We start from the raw sequence: 24950 nt of genomic DNA on the forward strand, positions 1-24950 counted from the left end.
GATCGAACCCGCATCTCTCACGTCTCCTGCATTGGCAGGCGGGTTCTTTACCACTAGCGCCACCTGGGAAGCCCCGATCTCCCGTCGACCCAGGTTCCACTCCACTCATCTTTACCAGACCATCCTTTCTTCCAACTCCAAACGGTTTGCCTGTCCGTGTCCCGGTCCCAGGAGGAACCCGTCTGTCACGTCCACTCTGTCTCCATGGCGCCCAGCACAGCGACTCCGGAATACAGTTTTGGGAAACTAATTCCACACGACACCAGGGCATAACAGAAGGAGGCATGTAACCAAACGTCAGCTTGGGCACCCTCACCTTTTGCTGAGTGAGGACTCGGCCACTTTTCCCCACCAGGGGTGCTGGCCATTTCTCCATCCGTTGACTGCAGGCATAAGCGCGCCTGCGCAGTAGGAGGGACTCTAGCAAGTGTGACGTAACCAGAGGCGTGTACTGGCGGTGTCCTGTCTTATGATGGAAGCCTGTCCACCCCACATGAACAAGGGCAGGCTAGGCTCACGGGAGGAGGGGCGGTCATGCTGTCAAGGTCCTGGTCATGTGCATCATCTGGCCCAAGCCAAGCCAGCCCAGACAAGAAGACCTGCAGAGAATCGTAACCGATCAGAAACGTCTTTTGTTTTAAGGCAAAACCATGAAGGCTTTTTGGTAGGCAGGAAAAGCTAACTGCTACAAAAGATCAAGGGGTTAGATATGGTAGACAGAATGCCTGCCTGAAGAACTACGGATGGCGGTTCGTAACACTGTACAGTAGGTGGTGACCAAAACTATCCATGAGAAAAAGAAATGCAAGAAGGCAAAGTGTTTGTCTGAGGAGGGCTTACAAATAGCGGAGGAAGGAAGAGAAGCGACAGGCAAAGGAGAAAGGGGCAGATCCGCCCCACTGAATGCAGAGTTCCAGAGAAGAGCAAGAAGAGATAAGAAAGCCTTCCTAAGTGAACAATGCAAAAAAACTGAGGAAGACAATAGAATGGGAAAGACTAGAGATTTCAAGAAAACTGGAAATACCAAGGGGACATTTCATGCAAAGATGGGCACAATAAAGGACAGAAATGGTATGGAAGCAGAAGCTAAGAAGAGGGAGCAAGAACACACAGGAGAACTGTCCAAAAAAGGTCTTAAAGACCCAGATAACCACAAAAGCGTAGTCACTCACCCAGAGTCACACACCTTGGAGTGTGAAATCAAGTGGGCCTTAGGAAGCATCACTAGGAACAAAGCTAGTGGAGGTGATGGAGTTCCAGCTGAGCTACTTCAAATCTTAAAAGATGATGCTGTGAAAGTGCTGCGCTCAGTTCAGTTCAGTCGCTCAGTTGTGTCCAACTCTTCGCGGCCCCATCAATCGCATCACGCCAGGCCTCCCTGTCCATCACCAACTCCCAGAGCTTACTCAAACCCATCAAGTCGGTGATGGCATCCAGCCATCTCATCCTCTGTCGTCCCCTTCTCCTCCTGCCCCCAATCCCTCCCAGCATCGGGGTATTTTCCAGTGAGTCAACTCTTCGCATGAGGTGGCCAAAGTACTGGAGCTTCTGCACTCAATAGGTCAGCAAATAAGGAAAACTCAGCAGTGGCTACAGAACTGGAAAAGGTCAGTTTTCATTCCAATTCCAAAGAAGGGCAATGCCAACGAATGTTCAAACTACCACATAATTGCACTCATTTCACATGTTAGCAAAGTAATGCTCAAAATCCTTCAAGCTCCACTTCAACACTATGTGAACTAAGAAATTCCAGATGTACAAGCTGGATTCAGAAAAGGCAGAGGAACCAGAGATCAAATTGCCAGTATCTACTGGATCATTGAAAAAGCCAGAGAATTCCGGAAAAAATCTACTTCTGCTTCATCGACTATGCTAAAGCCTTTGACTGTGAGGATCACCACAAACTGTGGAAAATTCTTCAAGAGATGGGAATAACAGACCACCTTACCTGTCTCCTGAGAAACCTGTATGCAGGTCAAGAAGCAACAGTTAGAACTGGACATGGAACAAAGGACTGGTTCACGATTGGGAAAGGAGTACATCAAGGCTGTATATTGTCACCCTGCTTATTCAACTTCTCCACAGAGTACATCACGTGAAATGTCAGGCTGGATGAAGCACAAGCTGGAATAAAGATTGCTGGGAGAAATACCGATAGCCTCAGATATGCAGATGACACCACCCTTATGGCAGAAAGTGAGAAGGAACAAAAGAGCCTCTTGATGAAGGTGAAAGAGTAATGTGAAAAAGTTGGCTTAAAACTCAGCATTAAAAAAATTAAGATTACGGCACCTGGTCCTATCCCTTCATGGCAAATAGATGGAGAAACAATGGAAACAGTAACAGACTTTATTTTATTGGGCTCCATAATCACTGTGGATGGTGAGTGCAGCCATGAAATTCAGATGCTTGGAAGAAAAGTTATGACAAAACTAGACAGCATATTAAAAAGCAGAGACATTACTTTGCTGACAAAGGTCTGTATAATCAAAGCTATGGTTTTTCCAGTAGTCATGTACAGATGTTGACAGCTAGACCATAAAGAAGGCTGAATGCCGAGGAATTGATGCTTTCTAATTGTGGAGTAGGCAATGGCAACCCACTCCAGTACTCTTGCCTGGAAAATCCCATGGACGGAGGAGCCTGGTAGGCTGCAGTCCATGGGGTCGCTAAGAGTTGGACACAACTGAGCGACTTCACTTTCACTTTTCACTTTCATGCATTGAAGGAAATGGTAACCCACTCCAGTGTTCTTGCCTGGAGAATCCCAGGGACTGGGGAGCCTGGTGGGTTGTCGTCTATGGGGTTGCACAGAGTCGGACACGACTGAAGTGACTTAGCAGCAGCAATTGTGGTGGATGGACATGGGTTTGAGTAAACCCTGGGAGTCGGTGATGGACAGGGAGGCCTGGCGTGCTGCAATTCATGGGGTCACAAAGAGTCAGACACGACTGAGTGACTGAACTGAACTGAATTGTGGTGTTGGAGAAGACTCTTGAGAGTCCCTTGAGATGAGACCAAACCAGTTAATCCTAAAGGAAACCAACCCTGAATATTCACTGGAAGAGTTGATGCAGAAGATGAAGCTCCAATACTTTGATGTACCGTTGTGAAGAGCCAGTTCATTGGAAAAGACCCTGACGCTGGGCAAGATTGAGGGGAGGAGGAGAAGGGGGTGACAGAGGATGAGATGGTTGGATGGCATCACCGATTTAACGGACATGAGTTTGAGCTAGCTCTGCAAGAGAGTGAAGAATAGGCAAGCCTGCCGTGCTGCAGTCCATGGGGCTGTAAAGAGTCGGATACAAACTGAGTGACTGAACAACAACAACAGATTATAAAATATATCCCAGAAATGTCTCCAAAGCAAACCAGGTGTTTCTAGAAGTAGCTGACTTATAAGGAAACTGCTCACCTCTGGCTCTGGGCGATAAGGAGGTGGGAGCTGAGCGGGGATGAGGGGTGGAGGAACAGATAGGAAGAGTGGTCCTGAAGCTGTTGCCGTGGAGACCGTGCAGGCAGGAAAGGGACGCAGCTGTCCTAGGCCCACAGTCCACTAGAAAGAGCTGATGGCACCTTTGGCACGAATGCTTTGGGCCATCAGCTTCTGAGTTTTAGAAACTGGATGGGCTTCCCAGGTGGCGCTAGTGGTAAAGAACCTGCCTGCCAATGCAGAAGACATAGGAGACACTCAATCCCTGGGTTTGGAAGATCTTTAGGAGCAGGGCATGGCAACCCACTCCAGTATTCTTGCCTGGAGAACCCCATGGACAGAGGAGCCTGGTGAGCTGCAGTCCATAGGATCGCAAAGTCAGACATGACTGAGCGGCTAAGCACACACTCGAGATACGACGTATCACCGTGTACTTTTGCAGAGATCGGGAAACTAGGCCGAAGGGCCAAACATGGCCTATGGCCTGTTTTTGTAAATAAAGTTTTACTGGAACATAGCCAGGCCTATTTATTTACATATTGTCTATGACTCCTTTCATGCAACAACGGCCGAGTTGAGTAGCTATAACAGAAACCATACGGCCTCTGAAGCCTAAAATATTTGCTGTCTCCTCTTTACAGAATCAATGTGCCAACTCCCGTCCTAGTGTAATCAGTGGAGGTTCCAAGTACTGGCTAGGTCTAAACCTAAGTCTTGAAGGAAAGAGGCAGTGTTTATTTGTGTACAAGGGAGCAGGGAATTTCTGAAAGAACATAACAAGACAGAATACTAGGATCATAACCGACGTTACAGTACTGTGTGCAAAAGTCACCATAATACGTTAATGACAGTACGAAACAGTAAGTAAGCATATACACTGCTTACGATGTGCCAAGTGCATGCTTCATAGTAACTCATTTTATATTCACAACAGTATTACAAGGTGGTGATCTTATTATCTCCGTTTTTCCCACTGAGAAAAGAGAGAAACAGAGAGAATTAAAGATGCTTGCCCAAGGTCACAAAACTAGAAAGCAACCTAGCTAGGAGTCAAATCCTGGTCTCCTCACTTTAGATCCCATGCCCTTTGAAAGCTACAAGTATGCAAATATAAAATGTGATGAAGGTCAAAACTTCACACAAATTCTAGCTATGAGCAATGGAATTGTTTCTTAAAGACAGCTGAAAATCAGCTTTACAACTTTATACTGTTACACCTCCTCAGCTAACTACACCACATGTTCATTTTATGTACTCTTGGTCCCCTGTAAAAATTTTATGCACCCTTTGTCCCCTGTAAAAATTTGCCAACGCTTAGCTGGAAATCCCCTAAACGGGACATCCCTGTGGGATAGCTAGTGGTTACGTTGCCACGGTGATGCCAAGTCAACACACAGCCTCTGGCCATTCCCAGAGGCAGCCCATGGCCCGTTCATCACCTTCTGAGGCCGATTCTGCCACCTGGTCCCTTGGGAGACAGAGGTTCTCTCCCCCGAAACAATAGTCAATAAGGTCGCTCTGGTCACGACAGGCAGGAGTCACTGTGGCTACTCCTTCTTAAAGATATAAATTGGGTTCTGTTTGGGAATCCTACTTTAGGGCAAGGGCTTCCAGTCTAGAGCTGCGATCCTTGATCTCCAGGCAAAGTGTGGGCCCACTCTTACAGGTCAGCTGGGGGCCCCTGGGGTCTGCCTGCTGGGAGCCCGAAACGGCACCAGGCAGGGGGCCCGTTATAAACGACCAAACTGTGGTTTGTTAGAGAAGCTGTTTCTTGACTCATTACCTTATTATTACAAGGGAGAGAGTCCTAATAGTCTTCAGTAATATTAACTCTATCAGACTGACAGAGCTGACACCGATAAATGTCTTTTAGAAGGCATTTTGGCAATTTGTTTAAGCCTTAAACCTGGAGAAGGAAATGGAAACCCACTCCAGTGCTCTTGCCTGGAAAATCCCATGGACGGAGGAACCTGGTGGGCTGCAGTCCATGGGGTCGCAAAGAGTTGGACACGACTGAGCGACCTCACTTATACTTTCACTTTAAGCCTTAAAAATGTACAGAGCCATTGACCTAGAAATTCCACCTCTACTAATTTATCCTAAGTAAATTATCAGAGATAAACAAGAAGGCTATTTACCAAAGCATTATTTACAGTAGAGAAACACCGGGAATACCTCAATTGTACAATAGGGGATTCATTAGATAAATTGTGATGTACCATAAACCACTACGTTAACGGTATAGCCTTATAAACTATGCAGTTGTCTACATTTTGTTCATGAAAGATTATTAAATTTAAAAAGAAAGTCAAAACCAGTGTACAATATAAAATTCTATTCTGGTGAGAAAAAAAAAAAACCAGAAATAACAACGTGCATATAACCAATAGAAAAACAGGTTTAACAGGGGTTTCTCTCCCAGGGTAGAACACTGGTTATTTTAATGTTCTATTTTTTTTTTTAATACAATAAACTCTGCACTGTACTGGTCATTTTTAAAATGAAAACAAAAGTTATATTTCATTTTTTAAAGTTATATATTTTTTCTTTGGTGGTTACATCATACTTTTGGCTTCTTAAGCTTTTCAGTTCTATGAATTTTGTCACTATATCTTCCCAGCAAGCCAAAACGCAGACTAGTCTTTCTCAACAAGCAGGGGGCAAGGCGGCCCTCGCTTTCAGAGAACCACCCATAGTCTAAAGCTATGGTGGGCTTAATCCTTAAGCTGGACAACTGGCTGGCCAGCTCACCTGACCTTATTGGGCTTACTGTTCTTTACTGAAAAGATACACCCCACAGGACTCTGAACAGCTTTCCTAAGCTCATCAAAGTTGCTTGTACTGGTCCAGGCCTTGTTTGTGTTGGGGTTTTTCCTAAAAAGAGTCAGAATCCTGTGCAGGAGGTCAGAGAACTAGCTGACTAAGAGCTGATTAAAACAGCTTGTCCTTCAGAGATTGTGAAACAGCTTAACACGTGGGCAGGGCCCTGGGATCTGGCACAAGAAGACACGCGGGCTCATTTCTTTTCCCAGGGCAGAAAGCGAGCAGGTGAGCGGAGTTACAACAGCCCTCATGAAGGTTTCTGGACAGAAGGTGACAAAGTTTTTTTGAAATAAAGGAGTGTCCCTTCATTTAACTTTCAAATGAGCACTAGAAAATGATGTATTTATGCATTACACAACACTTGGACAGAAGGAACTGAGGTTCTCTGAACGCTTCCCAAATCTCAAGATAAATTTCAGTAGGTTCAGCGAGGGGTTACCAGCATTCAGCAGTACTTCGAAGCAAAAAGCTTCACTTTCCACCCAGCTGCCAGCTGGCCGCCATGCTCACTGCCGTGCCCACCCTATCTAAGGCTGCGGGAGGAAGTGGCCTTCCTCACACACCAACCTGATCCCAGAGAAAGAGATGTCCCTCAGGCTGTAATGCATTTCCCCAGGCGGGCCTCACCCTGCAAACGAATACATGTTTATTCAAATGACTTAAGAAGGAAGGAAGGGTCATCCAATCTCTTCGCGGGGCTGATGCTTGGGTGTTTGCTCTTGTGGCTCTTCTGGCGGCCACCTGTGGGTTAGTCGCAGCTGTGGTTGGGGTCCCAGGTCCCCCCCCATGTATTCCCAGGCCGGCAGACACGTAGTGTGGTAAACACAACGCACAAAGACCCCATTGGTCCTTCCTCTGTGTTTCCGCCTCTCATCTTGTGTCTTGGCCACTCCTTGGGCTGAGAGGTTGAGTTTATGTTCCCACCTCTTGTGTTAACAGGCTGGGCTTCTGACCTGCTCTGGCCAACACCAGAGCGTGTCAGGAGCCAGAGCCTGGGCCTCTGGAGGCCTTGAGCAGCCTGGTGCCCTCCCTCTTCTGGAACCCTGCCCGTGAGGATAACTGGGGCCAGCCCATCGGGAAGGGAGCCCCCCACCCCTCAACGGGCAGCACCCTCAGAAGCACAGCCGGCTAACCTGCAGCTGATCCAGTCCACGCGAACGCCGCCAGAGGAACTTGGCCGAGAGCACCGGCCCACGAGTTGCAAACCAAAGAAAAGGCTGTGGTCTCAAAGCCACGCCATTCCAGGGTGGTTTGTCACAGACTCCGAGCACACAGTAAGTACTCACTCTTATCAGCCAAAGACAAAATGCCTTGGAGCACCTGGGGGGCTGCGGGGTGGGGAATGGGGGAGCCTGGGGGCTGTAATTCTCCACGTTAAACAACACACCTGAACTGCCACCAGTGAGAACAGAAATTAAGCCGTGTATCTAGCGAAGGGCTTCAAGACAGACACAAATCCTTTGAAAGGCTGTCTGTGGGTGAGTTGGATCTGCCTATGAAGTCATTCTTTGTTTCTTCTCTCTCTTTAAAAAAAAGTAAGAAGCTCTTTCACTCAATTAAGCCTGTTGGACTCGATTACGACTGTCTAGTTTGATTCAAAGCAGCCATAGACTCTCTGACACATGTTCAGCCTCCACGACTCCGTAGGCTGGAATTTTAAATCCAGCTCCCCTGAATTTATGACACACACCCAGTAGCAAGTCCCCACAGGCTGAAAATCAAACTGTAATTCAAAGGCCACAGGGCTGAGGAAACAGCCAGAAGATAAATCCCAATTTCAACCTTGGATTCTCTGCAAGTTGATTCAGGGGACTGTCAGTCATATTTAAAAATAAAATAAAACTACAAAGACACCAGACGGCGTGTTCTAAAGAGAAATAGGGTGATGCTTTTCAGGACGCCTTCAAAAGGCTCTTGTTACCTGAAAAGAACTGCTACGGGTTATTTTGAGGGCCCTGGAACATTTGGCTTCCATCAGTCATCTGGAGAAGTTTCTGCATTTTTAACTAATGAGCTATATAAGGAAGAAATGAAACCATCAAACATGGCCCAGACCTCCAGGCTGATTGGAGAGGCCGGGACAGATGTCGAGGCGTCCCAAACCTGGGACTGAACTCACCTTACAGCCCTCGCAGGCGCTGACCCCATAGTGGTAGCCCGACGACTTGTCCTGGCAGACGAAACAGGGCTTGTACACGCGGGGTGGCGGCAGCGGAGACGGGGGGCTCGGGACCAGTTCCTCGGAGCTGGTGCTCTGGGTCTCAATCGCTGTGGCGGAAAGGCAGAGGGGGAGAAGAGCGAGAAAACATAGTTCGTTACTTTTTCCCCAGTGGGCTCACAGGCCTCCGCCCCCACTGCAGCTATAAGATCACCAGGACAGGCCCACAAGGCCAGCGGTCAGGGTGGGCACCGCAGGGGCACTCTACCTCTGACCTGGGTCTCTGCGGTTTACAAAGCAATCCGGCACGTCTCTCTCACTGGCAGGATGCTTCGGCACCGAGAGGGAGGTCATGTTATCACCGTTTTACCCTCGAGAGAGGCAGCATCTCAGAGGAGCGCAGTGACTCATCCCAAACCAACAGGGCCGTGGTGGAGCCAGGACACAAAGTCAGATGCTCACACCGCACACCCTGGCTCTTTCGACTCCTGTTCCACCAGCTTCCGGTTTATTTAGGAGTCTCAGGCATGACCTGCTTGCCCCTGTAGTAACTTAACCAAAAGGAAGTCTCCTCAGGGCAAAGGAAGACAAAGCCCTAGCCAGCCATCCGACAATGGACAGGGTCTTCAGTGCGGGGCCAGAGCCGAGCGTCACGAACAGTCACGGGGGCGAGATCTTTGCTCTTCAGGGTCCCCCTTGGACCAGCAGATCAGCATCGCGTCAGAGCCAATTAGAAAGCCCGGTCATCAGGGTCCAGCTCACGCCCGTGGAGTCAGTGTGTGTGCACGCGCGCTCAGCCGTGCCCGACTCTGCAACCCCTTGGACTGCAGCCCGCCAGGCTCCTCTGTCCATGGGATCTCCCAGGCAAGAAGATGGGAGTGGGTCGCCATTTCCTCCTCCAGGGGATCTTCCTGGCCAGGGATCGAGCCTGGATCTCCTGTCTCCTGTTACTGGCAGGTGGATTCTTGACCCCTGAGCCACCGTGGAGTCAGACCTGCATCTGAACCAAACCGCCGGGTGACCGAATGGACAAGGAATGCTTGAAGGGCACAGCACTGCATTAACAATGGCCCAGACTGATGCTGCTCTTTATTCTAGATTTACCAACAGGGGACCCCCATCTCATTATCCAACCAGCCCAAGTCCATGAGAAATACAAACTTACAGAAGTTCAACCCCCAGTATTCTCCCATCCCCACCCCCCAGATTTATGTTCAAAATCAAAGCAAAACAGGCCCTATTTCTATTACGGGCAAAACTGCTCATAAAGGATGATGGAAGTAGGGAAGAGAGCGACTGAAAGTGGTCAAATAATGTTCCAGAATCTTCCAAGGTCCAACCACTTTACAATATTCAGTGTATTTCTCAGAGTATTAAACTTCCCGTTGTTTCACTGTTCATCATCTCCCAGACCAGCTATTCTACTGACTGGATTGTCTTGTAGCCCAGCTTTCAGTAAGTCAACTCAGCTCTCCTTCCTACACGTACTGCTCAACCATCCCTGTCTGAGATCCCGCCACCAGGCTAGCCTAGCGATCAGCCAGCATCTCCCACCTCAGCTGCTGCAGAAGCCTCTGCACTGGGCTCCCGGGCCTGCTCTCTTCTAGCCTCGGGTCCATTCTGCAAACCCACAGACAGCTGCTGCAAAGGTAAGACCAATCCTCTCCCTAACCCGCACAAAGCGCTCCAACAGTCACTGGTGACAGCAAACTCCTTGCTATGTGTCCAGCAAGGCTCTTCCTGACACGGTTTCTTAGGGATGACATTGGATGCAATGATCGCCCTCCTTGACTGACCTCTAAACACTTGCTTTCTGTTCCATCCCTTGAACAGGCCGAGCTCTGGTGTCAATTTTATGGGTATCACACTAAGCATTCTCTGTATCTGGAAATTCTGAGACCTTCATACGTCTCGTGGCTCTTCTCTCCTACATCTTACAGCAGATGTCAGCTCCTCACAGACGGCTTTTCTAAATAAAAGACCCCTTCCCACTCTTGGTCACTGTATCTCATTTTATTTTCTACAACACCGTAACTAAAGTCTAAATTTAGAATGTCTGTGCACACCATTTTATATTCTGCCCATGCTACCCCACAAGTATGGGTGTGGGAAAACCAAGGATCTTAGATGAATTGTTTACAACTCTGCTCCAGGCCTAGAAGAGGTTCTGGCACATCGTAGGTGGGTAATCGATAAATATTCAATGAATTAATACATGAGCTTTTCCACTTTTCCTTCTTTGTCTTCATTCCAAGCCCCAAATGCCCGTCTAAGTTGTTAAATGGTAAAATTAGAAACCAAATAGCTTTCAAATACTCATTTGCTTCCTTTAAAAGTAATTAATTATCCCTTTGGAAGAGAATCAACTATAATTATGGTATTTTCATAATTCAGAAGAATCTTGGAATGAATTCATTAGCGCTGCGCAGGTCTAGTAGATAAATCTAGTATGGTCTTCCCTGGGTAGCTTGGCACAATCGCAGCACATGTTGCATAGGAAGGTCACCACTTAAGATGTCACAAAAGCTCATCAGATCAGCTATCAAGCTACAGATACAAAAGGATGCCTCACACTAAGCTATAGTGTCGGCTTCACCGAAGGCAAATGAGTCATAAAAGCATCCACAGAAAACAGTACAAAATGATATACCACTGTTCGCTAAAAATCTAGGGAAACAATACAGAATAAGCTACAAGGATACAAGGAGCTTCCATGATGGCTCAGTGGGAAAGAATCCACCTGCAACGCAGGAGACGCGGGTTTGACCTCAGGGTTGGGAAAGATCCCCTGGAGAAGGAAATGCCAACCCACTCCAGGGTTCTTGCCTGGGAAATCCCATGGACAGAGGAGTCTGCAGGGGTACAGTCTTTGGGGTCACAAAGAATCGCACATGTCTTGGCAACTTAATAACAACAACAAGGACTAAAAACAACAAGGATACAACATAGGGAACAGAGCCAGTATTTCATAACTATAAATGGAACATAAACTTTAAAAATTGTGAATAGTGTACATCGAGTGTACATCTGTAACTTATACAACATTGGACATGAACTATATTTCAATCTTTAAAAAACCCAAGAGCCTGCTACTGCCGTTGTTACTGCTGTCATTACTGGGTGTCACTGACCCTGAGTCACCATTGGTTATAAGATGCAGTTATTCCACATTATCATTTAAGAAAGACAGGGTACTGCCAATTAACTTATGACCCATGAGTGCTTGTGAGACACAGCCTGATTTCAAAGAAGTTAAAAAATTAAAAGCTTCTGGAGCCCTGGGTGGGGGTGGGGGGGAGGAGAAAAAAATCTAAGAAAAAAAACCCATACAGAATTACCCAGAATCCTTTCACTCGGAGAAAATTACTGTTACCTTGGCATCTGTCCCTCAAAACATTTCAAAGTGAATGTAAATGCTTTTGGTTTATTCTAAAAAGTGGAATTACACTGTAGATTCTGTTTGCAACTTTGTTTAACTTACTGTGTCATGAGTTTGTTTCATTGTCAATAAATATTCTTTCCCACAAAACATTCCATGGTGATGAGTATCTTTGTAGCCAATCTCAGCGCATCTCTGACTGTACCCTTGGGATAAATTCTCAGAAGTAGAATCATTAATTCAAAAGGTATGGTTATTTTGTTGTTTCTAGAGGGGCTATGTCAACTTACACTCCTAGATATCAACGTGAGTGAGTCCGCCCCTAAGTGCCTCCCAGAACTTTCTGATTGGTTTTATCTGTGTGTCTTTACTTCCCCTCAAGGGACCAAGCTGGGTCATCACCATGACGGTCAACCCTGAGTTGCGTGCACTGTGGGGAGAGCGTATTTTAATGTCCCACTGGCTCATGTAGAACAGTTAATCTGGCTCGTTTAGCAAAGTTGTAAATAGAGTTCTGCTAGGGCTGGACTCAGCTGCCAGAGCTGCCTCCTAAATTTTAGAAGTGGGTGTAATTTCCATAAATACGCCGCTTCGAATTCATGTGTTGGGAGCATTCAGCATCTCTCCCTCCCAAAGAGAGGAAGCAGAACTGCAGGCAATCCGATCCCAAGCATCTTTGGCAAAGCACCTGAAAGGGGAGAGACCTCAAAATCCTGAGACATTCTATAAAAAGGTCAGTAAAAGCCTTTCCAGTGGAGGAGAGTCACTTATAACCAGAGACTGAATCAGAAGTCTTTTTCTGAACAGTTGTACAGATGAAAACGTTCTATTTGGAAGCATCAATAGTGAATGCTGTGGACTTCTAACACTGTGGTGATTTCACCAGCAGTGCTATGAACTTTCCCATATTTGTACAACGGATGCTCATGTGTTTAATTGTTTAATTCCCTGAGCGGCTGTAACATGCCAAGCGTATGTTATATGCTACGGACGGTACATGGTGTAATCCCTTAGCCCTGACAAGTTTGGCCCAATATAGAGTAAACTAACAATTAGAAATATAATACAGTGGTTCTCGAACTTGGCTGTATGTTAGAACTACCTGGGGAGCTTTAAAACTTCCTAGTGCTTAGGCTGTATCTATGACCGATTATGCCAGAATGCCTGGGAGTGGGAGCCAGGCATCAGCGCTTTTTAAAAAAATATTCCCAGGTGAATCCAAATTGCAGCAGTTTGGGAACCATAGATAAATGACATATCAGAGAGGGCTATATAAGCCTTATTCAGCTCAGAAAAATCATGGGAGTCTTCCCAGAGGAGGTGACCAGGCTATTTTGAAGAATGAATTGATTCTGCTGCGGTTTGCAATGTAAATCCTACAAATGCCATGCATGCATCCCATACAAACATAAATAGAAAAGACTTATATGTCACAAGAAACAATGATCTTTGGAAAAAAATTCCCATTGGTGGTAAAGAATTAACTGACTGTATATAGTCAAACATCTCCTCAAACTGGATAATCACTGGTCTCTCACGTCCTCCGTGTGGCCCACCACGCTGAGAACAATACAAAGCAAAAAAGAAAAATCTCAGTGGTCCGTCAGCGTGCCAAAGCTGGCTTTAAGCAAACAAGCCAACACAAGCTCTAGAATTACAACAAGGATATGGCATCAATATAAAAGCGGATTTGAACTTCAAGGCAATCTCTGGTTTTTTCAGTAACACAGCAAAAACATAAGTTTGGCCAAGTTTTATTAGTGCTCCTCTTCCCCTGTGCTCCCCCTTTATTTCCACCGCAAAGAAGACAGCGGGGAGCGGGCCAGGTGGGCAGCCCACAGCTCCCTCAGTTCTGGTGTTGAAGATAGCTACAGAGCGCCTGGCCATTGATCTGCTCCCTGTCACCCTGCTTAAATCAATAATCTATTAGTCCCTTTAAATGAGAGTTAGATTCATCAAATGCCCTTGAGAGGCCTCAAACATTCTGTTCCTTATTCCGGGCAAGCACAATCAGTCTATGGAATGATAAAATTTTTGCTCAAAAACTCTGCAGGCTCAGCAGACAGCGTGTCCTGTGTTAACTCATTCAGCGATGTCAGGCAGGCCAGAGAAGGCAGTTTTTAGACTTCCCAGAGGGGAGAAAGAGGCCGGTTGTCATTCAATAAAACGCCAGCACTCCGGCCATCCTGTGGGGATTTCAGTTTGGGGAAAAGCAGCCTTTGAGGACTCATCCGGACCTGCTCTTCCTTTATTTCCCTGCTTACCTGGTGTCCTGTGCGGTTTTGGCCGGTGGCTGCCTCCCCAACAGCTGCAGCCTCCAGGGCGTCACCCGGACTGCACACAGACCGGCTGTCACGGACCCGCCAGAGCAGGAACTTCCGCGCTCGGGCGAGGTGGACGTTTGGCTCCACGGGATCCTGCCCAGAGCAGAGTCGGCACCAGAGGTGCTCCGGGGCCTTCCCCAGGCTGCCAGAGGAGACAGCCGACCCACACCTGCACTGACAGACGCTTCTGGCCCATCTCCTAAACCTCTCCGTTCCCGCCATGCAGAGGAGGCTGTCACTGGGGCAAACAAAGCTAGAGGCACCTTCCCTGCAGAAGAGCCCACGAGTCTTGATTGCCTTCATACTAACCCTCCTCCAGGTGCGTCTGGGCCACCATCAGCAGCAGACCTCTGGGGGCGAGGAAGGCTTGTGCTTTAAATGAGTGATTTTCAGACTGTCTATGGTAAATGACCATTTCTTTTTTTTTCCTTCATAGATTGATAGTAATAAAAGCAAATCTCGAGGGGGAAAAAGATACAAAATGAAATCTCCAGGAAAAAAGGAATTTCAGAAAAGATGCTCAAAACACAAGCTACAAGTTAAAATGAGGGGGGAAAAAAACCGATTTTTTTTCTAGACATAAAATTACTCTTGTCGAATTGCTGGACAAATTTCTAAACACCTGCTCTTGCTGCCCCATTCCTCCAGGACTGGCAAGGGGCCGAAGCTGGCACTGTGAGAAGCACAGTTCTGAAGGACTCCAAACTCCGAGGTGGTTTGCAGACAAAACAAAAAACAAACGAAACGAAATCTCCACCGACCAGATTCTGCACAAAAGCAGAATACCAGCACTCCCAAATGTCACAGCTTTCTTAAACAATCACAACTCTGGAAGTTTAATTCACTCCAAAAATAATAATAATAATGCTATTGCATGTTAAGAGGACTTGGTGCTTATAACTTAACTCACCTGAGAAAACATAGTATAAAAGTCCTTGTTGTTACAACACACCTGAGTGTCATTTAAACACACGGAAAGCTTCTAACAATAGCGCCCTTCACAATTCCTAACATGCTTGGCATTCTTCTAAAGGTTAGATTAGTAGCAGATAACATTTTAAAGAGAAGGCCCAGTATACTGTTTTTCTTTGTTTTTTTTTTCTTTGCAAGAATTAATTTACAGCTGGCTAAGCCATGTTGACAGACTTCAGGATTTTACATTGGGCCTGATTAGACGCGGGCGGGACAGGCATCCCGCGTTATTAAAGTCTTGCCTTTTTTACTAGAACCTTCTATGATTAAGAGAGCATTTTAATGCACTCTCTGGGCAGCCGAGCTTTAAAAGAAAAAGAAAGGAGTTGTAAAGCAAAAGGCATTTCCTGCATGGCCCCCGGGGAATTTTGAGCCCCGAGCTCCGGGACCCGGTGGGAGGGAGTAGTCATTTCAGCTAATTAAGGGAGAAGCGCAAAGTGTTGCATTTGGTCAAAACATTCAGTTGGGTTTCATTTTTGTTGGCACCGAAGAGAGCCAGTCTGGATTTCCCCCCCTCCCCTTTTTTCTGTGGATGCACTGCAGGATCGCAAGGCCCACAGCTCACATACATTAGGGAGAAAGTCAAAGGAAACGCCAAAGTTCAACCAAAGTACAAGTAATTAGAACCAGATTCTGCGCTGCGGCCGTGTACGCATGCGCGCGCGCGCACGCGGGCCTTCTTTTAAATTATTCTTTACACGTGAGCGCGGGGGACCTCGGTGCGGCCGCTCATTTAATTTTCCAGTGGGGGTGGGGGCGGGGTCTGCTTTTAATCATCTTTCAGGAAAAGCGGTTTGTTTCCACACTCGAGGGATTTTGCAAATCTGTGAATCGCATTTTGAAAATTAGGTGATTGCCAAAGAAAAACTCCGGTTTGGAACGGTCTTGCCTCGCTCCGCTGCTGGCTTTGTTATCCCTAAGCAGCTCCGAGATCAGCCCCGGGTCTGGGGAAGGGGAGGGGAGGTGGCGGGGGATGCCGGGGCGGGCTCCGGCAGTCTTGACTCAGTAACCTGCCCGTGACCCTGAAGGAGTGTGTGCGTGCCCGGGTCGCCCGGGATGCTGGCCCAGGGCTGGGGCTGGCGCTCTGAGAACCGCTGCAATTCTCACCGCGCGGGCAACAGGTGCTGAGCACAGGCAGGAGACCCGAGGGGCGGGGAGGACTTTGATTTTCTAGCCCTTAAAGAAAGGCTGGCCTGCCGAGCTGCGGCCCCTGCCTCGGCACCACCTGGGAGCCCGGTGGAAGGCGAGACTCCCGCGCGCCCCGCCAGCCCCGCCCCAGAAGTGCCTGCGGAATCCAAACAGGCATGTTAACAAGAGCCCCAGATAATTCCCAGGCCTAGCAGCAACATCAGAGCCACCCGGACATAAAAATGCCTTGTTACTGTCCTAACCTCTCCGGAATCCCAAACAATCTGCTGAGTCAATTTGGCACCGGGGCTGTGCCGGCTTCCCCTTTGCTCAGGTCCGCCCCGAACACTCCCCTCCTTGGGCAGTTAGTACATTATTCAGATCTCCAGGCTGCCACTGTGTTTATGCGCACCAGAAGCCTGCATCTTCTCCCACGGAATTTTGGCAGTGGGTTTTAGCTGGCGGAGGGGGGTCGGAGTTGGAGGGAAGAGCTGAACTAACAGAACCTACCCTTTACTGAGCACTTACTAAGAGCCCAGAGCTGGGCTAAGTGTTTGTAACTAAGGCAGAACCGCAAGGACTCCGCCCCCAGCCCCCGGGGGAAGGGAGGGGAGGGCCCCCGAAGTCGAAGTCTGCGCCTTAGCATCCCAGAAATTTAAACACAAGACTATTAGTTTTACAAGAGATTTAACTGGCTGAATACTTTTTTTTTAAAGATTTTTTTTAAAATGTGGACCATGTTTAAAGTCTTTAGTGAATTTGTTACAATATTGCTTCTGTTTTATGTTTTGGTGTTTTTTGACCAGGAGGCACGTGGGATCTTAGCTCTGGGAGCAGGGATGGAATCCACAGGCCCTGCATTGGAAGGCGAGGTCTTAAACTGGACCTCGAGGGAAGTCTCCATATTCCTTTGTTTCACTCAAACCCACAGCTTATAAAGCTTTTTAACCCACCTCCTTTATCTCCTTCCTCTGCTAGGAATATCACTAGGTGTGGTCTGCTAGGGCCTATTTACTGGCATTGTAGAACTGCAGGGTTGGGTACCTCCTTTTCTTTTAATTGATAGTTATAATTTTCCAAACACTGACTTGAATCAAGACATAGCTAAATTTGACAAGATAGTTTAGGCCTCATCAAAAGAGCGACTTCCCTGGTGGCTCAGACGGTAAAGCATCCACCTACAATGCAGAAGACCTGGGTTCAATCCCTGGGTCGGAAAGATCTCCTGGAGAAGGAAATGGCAACCCACTCCAGTATTCTTGTCTGGAAAATCCCATGGACGGAGGAGCCTGGTGGGCTATAGTCAGTCCCTGGGGTTGCAAAGAGTCGGACACGACTGAGCGACTCCACTTTCACTTTATCAGAGAGATGGGCTGAGGATCCACTGATATTCCTGTTCTGCAGCTACATCTGCCTGGGCTCTTGGCCAGCAGCAGAAATTATTCCTGGGGCTGACTTTTACCATGGGAAGTGCTGTCATATTTTCCTAAGGGACTATGACACATTGAACACCTACCTTTCATTTTTATAATATGCTTTTCTTGCTTCAAGAAACATAGTCGAAAATTACCTCCTAGGTTGTTTTAGGTGACGTTTGTAACAGACGATGCTTTAGATCACTATTTTCTAGGACAGAATAAGATAGCTTGTGACAGGTTCAAATAAATTCTCTCTTAAAATCACTTAACGGCCCGACACATCTAACTACTTATTAATGATGTGAACAGAGAGGCATCAGAAATGGAAGTCGTGAACGCAACAAACGCGAGACCCAGTCTCTGGAGTCAAGTACAGATGAAGCTAATTGCATCGCAATACGAAGGTCCCTGAAGAGTTAATCTCCACACCAAATGAGTCACTCTCATATTCTACTTCCAGTCAGGATTCCCATAATTCTTAAAAAGCAATTATTGGACTAACAAATGACATCCTATTATCTGTTCAAATTTCTTACACCCACAGTGAAACAAGAGCATTAAAATGTATATCATCTTAGATATACAGTTATTTGTTTATATCCCATAAATATACTTGAAAATCACACTGATACCAGCCTTACAGAAAAGTAATAAGGGGAGGATACTTTGGGGGAATAGCTTTAAAAGAGGACATTTTGTCACATGGAAATTTCTGCCACTCTTCCCAGCTCTGAGTAAGTTCAAGGGTAAAGACACCAGAATGTAGCCAACCCCTCTTTTGCAACAAAGTAATGCTGTACTTACTGGGTCACCATTTGCTGCAAAGAAGTGTTGTTGTTGTTGTTATATTTTGTTGTTATTTTACAGGTATACACTCATGTTAGTGGCTTCAGAATAACTTGGAAACCAATTCAATCCTCATCATCTGGGTTTTCTTGTTTCCTAAAAAGAACTAACATGCCCTGAACCTGCAGAAAACCGCGTGAGGAAGTGATGGGAAGGTCATGCTCTTTGCTGCCAGAACCACCTGGCTGGGATCCCTCTTCTGCCACTGATTAATTTAGTGACCAGAGAGTTTTCTTTCCTTCTCTGCACCCCAGTGTCTTCTTGGACACTGCAGATAATCCTAAAATTCCTGCTGGTGAGAGAGAGTATGTTTGCAACTTGCCTGGCACAGTGTTCAGTAAGTGATGGTCAACCCGGACCTCCACATCCGTCCACTTTTCCCTCCATCTTTTTTAATGTTGAACAGTGGCTCTTAACTAACACTGATTTTTGCCCCCTAAGAGATAGTTGGCAAGGTCTGGAGAGATTCTGGCTGTCATAATCGGCGGCAACTTCAGGCGTTTTTTGATCACAGCCCAAGGATGCTACCCAACATCCCACAGTGTACCCCATGTTCACAGAAGCACTCTCCACGATAACCAAGAAATGGGAGCAACCTAAATGCCGACAGAGGAATGGACAAAGATGTGGCACATATATATATATATAATGGAATATTAGTTGGCCATAAAAAAGAATGAAATAATGCTATTTGAAGCAGGTGGTGCTAGTGGTAAAGAACCCACCTGTCAACGAAGGAGATATAAGAGATGAGGGTTCAGTCCCTGGGTTGGGAAGATACCCTGGAGAAAGGAATGGCTACCCACTTCAGTGTCCTTGCCCGGAGAATCCCATGGAGAGAAGAGCCTGGTGGGCCACAGTCTGTGGGGTCAAAAAGAGCTGGATACGACTGAAGTGACTTAGTACACACACACGCAGCAACAAGATGGACCTTGAGATTATCATACGTGAGTGAAGTAAGTCAGAGAAAGACAAATACCATAGGGTACTGTTTATATGTGGAATCTAAAAAAAATGGTACAAAAGAACTTATTTACAAAACAGAGAATCACAGATGTAGAAAACAAAACTTACGGTTACCAAGAAGGAAAGAAGGGTGGTGGGATAAACTGGGAGACCGGGATGACATAGACACACCATTATATATAAAATAGATAACCAGTAGGAAACTGCTGTTTAGCACAGGTCACTGTTACACAAAACTCTGTGATGATCTATATGGGAAAAGACTCTAAAAAACACAGATCCACTTTATATATATACACATGTTTATATATATACACATGTTTACATGTGGAATCTTAAAAAAAAATGGTACAAATGATGGTCAGGTCGGCTTCCTAGGCCTCAGTTTCCTAATCTGGGAAATGGGGATGACAAGCGTGAATAGCACATTGCTGGGTCCACACCAGGTAAACAACAGAACTCTGCATTTGAGTGTTTGTTAGAGTATCTGGGAGCAGGTGGGCGAGCCATGTCTTAATGTGACCAACACCTTAGACGACAGGAAAGTGTCGTCCAGGCAAAGAAGACCCATAGGACGATATTGACAGCGACACTCATGGAGCGGTACTGCGGGGCTAGTAGGTACCACCCCCTGTTCTAAGCGTTTGACGTGTATTAATTCATTTGATTCCCGCAATGGCTCTATGAGTGAGCTTGTCTTTATTTCTAGAAAATGCTTCCTGGCAAGACGCTGGAGGTGTGGACTGGTGCGGGAACTCGCGCGAGGTCGTGCAGTGGGGAGCAGATAGGCAGGATTTGGCAGGCACGTGATTTGGGTTCAAGAGAACGGGTGTGACCCCGGCGCTGGGCGAGGACGGGACACTGACATCCTGTCTTGTGATCCTGCAGAACTTCTTTGGCCGGACGCTGGCAGAGATCCTGGCAGCACGTTTGAGAAACTATTAGACCATGTCAAAGCAGACCCATGCCTAAGGACCGAAAGTTAAAGTAAAAAACTAAAGCAGAAAGAAGCCAAAGGGACAGCAAGAATGCATTCGCTCCTTTCCCGTCAGAGCGGTGCGGCAGGAAAGTCCCCTAGAAGCAAACGCAGGGGTCAGGAGGCACGCACACCGCAGACTGGAACCCCTCCGTCACCTTCCCTGCCGCGAAGGGTCAGGGTGGAGCGGCTCAGACGCGGGTCCGAGGGCGTGTGACTCCCAGCAACTCCCGCACGTGGCTCGCCCACCGCCAGCTCGGGGCTCGGCCGGGAGGGGCAGAGGAGGGTCCGGCCCCTCCCTGGCAGTGGCTCCCTTGCCTGCCAGTGGACCACTTCCTCTGCCTGAGCCAGGATGTAGCTGGCACAAGAAGGGAACCCGAGGCTGTGTGATGGCTCTGCTGTCCCCGCCTGCAGGCTCGGGATGCCTTCAGGAGGGCTGGGTCTCCCGGGAGGACCAGGGCGTGGGTGGCGCCCGGAAGCACCCCGCAAAGCTTCTAGCGGATGAACGCCGCGACTGAGCTAGTGGGGGAGACGGCCACACACACCAGCTCCAAGGGGCGCAGCACTGGGGGTCTTTCGTTTTCATAGGTGCTTATGTTTCTACATGGAATGTTCACGTTAGAGGGATGCTCTAACATGGGCGATTTTTCTTCATCCGTAACAGTGATTCCTCACCGTTTCTTCCTATGAGAGGGAAGAGGGCGTCAAAGTGCTCTCCTTTGCGTTCTTAAAAAAGAAAATTGCTGTGGCTTCCCTGGTGGTCCAGGGGTCGAGGACCCACCCTGCAACACAGGCAACACGGCTAGATCCCTGGTCCAAGAAGACCCCACGTGACGAAAAGCAAGTAAGCCCACAGCGCAACTGCCGAGCCCCGGCGCCCTGGAACCTCCGCGCTCTGGAACCCACGTGCCACGCTCTGGAACCCACGTGCCACGCTCTGGAACCTCTGTGCTCTGGAACCTCTGTGCTCTGGAACCTCTGTGCTCTGGAACCCACACGCTGCACTCTGGAACCCCCCACACACTCTGGAACCCACTAACCCTAACCCCGCTCTGGAACCCCCATGCTCTGGCACCCCCCCCCCCGTGCTCTGGAACCCCCGCGCTCTGGAACCCACACGCCGAACTCTGGAACCTCTGTGCCCTGGAACCCACACTCTGGAACCCACTAACCCTAACCCCGCTCTGGAACCCCCATGCTCTGGCACCCCCCCCCATGCTCTGGAACCCCCGCGCTCTGGAACCCACACGCCGAACTCTGGAACCTCTGTGCCCTGGAACCCACACTCTGGAACCCACTAACCCTAACCCCACTCTGGAACCCCCATGCTCTGGAACCCACACGCCACCAGAGACGGTCGCTGTGCCATAAGGAAAGATCCCGCAAGCTGTCACAAAGATCTTGACAGCTGAATAAACAAATAAATAGTAAAAAAAAAAAAAAAAAGAAGGAAAGAAAGAAACTGCTAAACAAACTTACGGTTACCAAAGCGGGAAATGTGGTGTGGAGAGATGAATCAGAACTTTGGGATTCACACGCACACACTGCTGTAAGCTTCCCAGGTGGCGCTAGTGGTAAAGACTCCACCTGCCATTGCAGGAGACAGAAGAGCCACGGATCTGATCTCTGGGTTGGGAAGCTCCCCTGGGGGAGGGCACAGCGACCCACTCCAGTCTTCTTGCCTGGATAATCATGGACAGAGGAGCCTGGCAGGCTACAGTCCATAGGAGTGCCAACAGCCAGACACGACTAAAGTGACTTAGCACACATGAACTACTGTCTATTAAACAGACTACCAACAAGGACCTACTGTAGCGCCCAGGGAACTCTATACTCAATATTCTTTAATAACCTACATGGGAAAAGAATCTGAAAAAGAATGGACATATGTATAACTGAATCACTTTGCTGTCTATGTGGAACTAACACAACATTGTAAAGCAACCATACTCCAATATAAAATAAAAAACAAAGAGAGACCAAAACAAACAAACAAAAAAAAAACCTTCACAGAAACACTCAGAATAATGTTGGACCAAGTATCTGGGCACCCCATGGCACCCCAGGCAAGTTGACGCATAAAATGAACCACTGTGATTTTCTTTTTCAGATGATGAAAGTGTTCTAAAATTAGATAGTGGTGGTGGTTGCACAAGTCTGTGAATATATTACAACCCACTAATTGTATACTTTAAAAGGCTGAACTGAATGATATGTAAATTTTAAATCTCAGTAAAGCTTTTTTAAAAAAAGAAGAAATTGCTAAGGAAGACTTGAAAAAATAATTTAAAGAAACTTTTACCACCTGTGAGAAGGCCTCAAGGCTCAGGTCTTTTGGGATATTCCCTTCTTCAGGGAACTTTCCATCTTGACAGACAAGCTGAGGCACGTGATTAGAAATGTGAACTTTGAAGCCTGCTGGTCTGGGTTCAAATACTAATTCTCCTAGCTGTGTGACTTTGGGCAAGGTCCTTAATGTCTCTGAGTCTCCACTTCTCCTTGTAAAAACTGACAGCATAGCCCTCACCGCATCACCGTGCACATTCAGTGATGAATCACGGTGAAGCACTGGGCCCAGCGCCTGTCCCCAGGCCCTTCAAGCAGAGTTACCATCGCTACCGGATCAGGGGCTCCTGCTGTGATGATCAACCTCAACACTCTTCACCTCCCATCGCCCTCCTCCACATCGTTTTAAGTCTTGATATGCTAAGAACAGATAGAGCATATTAACGCCTTTCTATGCAATCCAGAAAAATGGTACAAACGACCCCATCCGCAGGGCAGGACGTGGAGAATGGACTTGCAGATGCAGCGGGGGCAGGAGAGGGTGGGACGGATGGGGAGCCTAGCACTGACATATGTGCACAATCAGGTGTAAAACCACTGGCGGGAAGCTGCTGTAAGCAAGGGAGGCTCAGCCCGGCGCTGGGCGATGGCCTGGGGGGCGATGAGGGGGAGGGAGGCTCCACGGGGAGGGGAGACGTGTGTCTGTAGAAATATGTATTTGCTGACCCTGATGCTGGGAAAGACTGAAGGCAAAAGGAGAAGAGGGTGGCAGAGGACGAGATGGCTGGCGGGCATCACCAACTCCATGGACATGAGTCTGAGCAAGCTCCAGGACAAAGTGAAGGACAGGGAATCCGGCCTGCTGCCGTCCACGGGGTCAAAGAGTCGGACGTGACTGAGTCACTCAAGAGCAACAAGGATACTTATAGCTGATTTTATGTACAGCTGAAACCAACGCAACATTGTAAAGCCATCGCTCTCCAATTAAAACAACAACAGAAGTCTTGATGCGCTGCCCCTTCCTTCCATCGTGCCTCCGCACGCGGTCCTCCCCAGGCTAAGAGGAGCGGAGCACCGTGCCAGCCCAACCCCTCACCCTCCCACTCCGGTGTGGCTTCCACCCAACTCTGCGCATCACCCAGATTCGTGTGCACAGACCCTGGAACAGCGTCCCGAAAGGCCTCCCTGCCACGGCGATCTCCATCAGCTTGACAGCCTTCCACGACTGCTTGAACCGAACAGTTCCAGCACTTTGGATGGGCCGCCGGGGGTGGGGGTGGGGTGAAGACGGACGGTCCCCGTGATTATGAGCCAGCAACATCCAAGTGCTGACATGTATTTATTGAGCAACCGGCAAGACCAGACACCATGCTAAATGCCGGATTAAAAAGAAGTTAGGAGACACTGTTCTTGGCCCACGCAGACGGGCAACTAAAAATACCAGACGGCAAAGATGGTCCCCGAGGCTGCCATGACTGGGCATGTCACTGGCACACAGAAGCTGCAGCTGCCTTGCCTTTAAATGCCCAGTGCCTGAAAGTACAGAGCAGGGGCCCAAGAGAGGTTGGTTGAAAACCGAGTGTAAGAATGAAATCTGCGTAGACATCCTTGCCAAGATATCCTGTGCACTATGGAATACAGGATGGCCGTTTCAGCCACCATCAGCCGCCAGCAGCACACCAGGTGATGCAGCACCCCAGGGGCGTTTTCATCACACCGCCTCCCTTGCTCCCCCGTGGCAAAAGTGAGCAGAAGACCAAAGATCAGTATCATTAGCAGATTTTTAACCTCCATTATTCACAGAAGGGGGCTTCCCTGACAGCTCAGTTGGTACAGAATCCGCCTGCAATGCAAGAGACCCCAGTTCGATTCCTGGGTTGGGAAGATCTGGAAATGGCAACCCACTCCAGTCTTCTTGCCTGGACAATCCCATGGATGGAGGAGCGTGGGGGTCTACAGTCCATGGGGTTGCACAGAGTCGGACACGACTGAGCGACTTCACTTTCACTTTCATTCACAGAAGGAAACTGAGGCTTCCAGAAGGTCAGTGACTTGGCCGAGATCATGGAGCTGGGGACCGGCGTGGTCCAGAACAGGTTTCCGGAATCCACCTAACATGATGATAACCGAGAGACAAGGCACTCATTCCTAGTCTAACTGTCCTACTGATTTTTTTTTTTTTAACGTTTCAAGACAAGATTAGCAGACTCTTTCTGTAAAGGACTAGACAGTAAATATCTC

General features: G+C 47.9%; 1 protein-coding gene across 4 annotated transcripts in view; it reads right to left on the reverse strand.

Moving 5' to 3' along the window:
* The window catches only part of RARB (retinoic acid receptor beta), a 568127-nt gene that overhangs the window by 135854 nt on the left and 407323 nt on the right, over nucleotides 1-24950 (reverse strand). For all 4 annotated transcript variants that reach the window (XM_065947408.1, XM_065947412.1, XM_065947409.1 and 1 more), the window contains one exon: nucleotides 8376-8524. In XM_065947408.1, coding sequence (XP_065803480.1) covers nucleotides 8376-8524 — 149 coding nt within the window. The remainder of the gene's footprint in view (nucleotides 1-8375; nucleotides 8525-24950) is intronic.

This window comes from Muntiacus reevesi, chromosome 10 (genome assembly GCF_963930625.1).
Source record: "Muntiacus reevesi chromosome 10, mMunRee1.1, whole genome shotgun sequence".
NCBI lineage: Eukaryota > Metazoa > Chordata > Mammalia > Artiodactyla > Cervidae > Muntiacus > Muntiacus reevesi.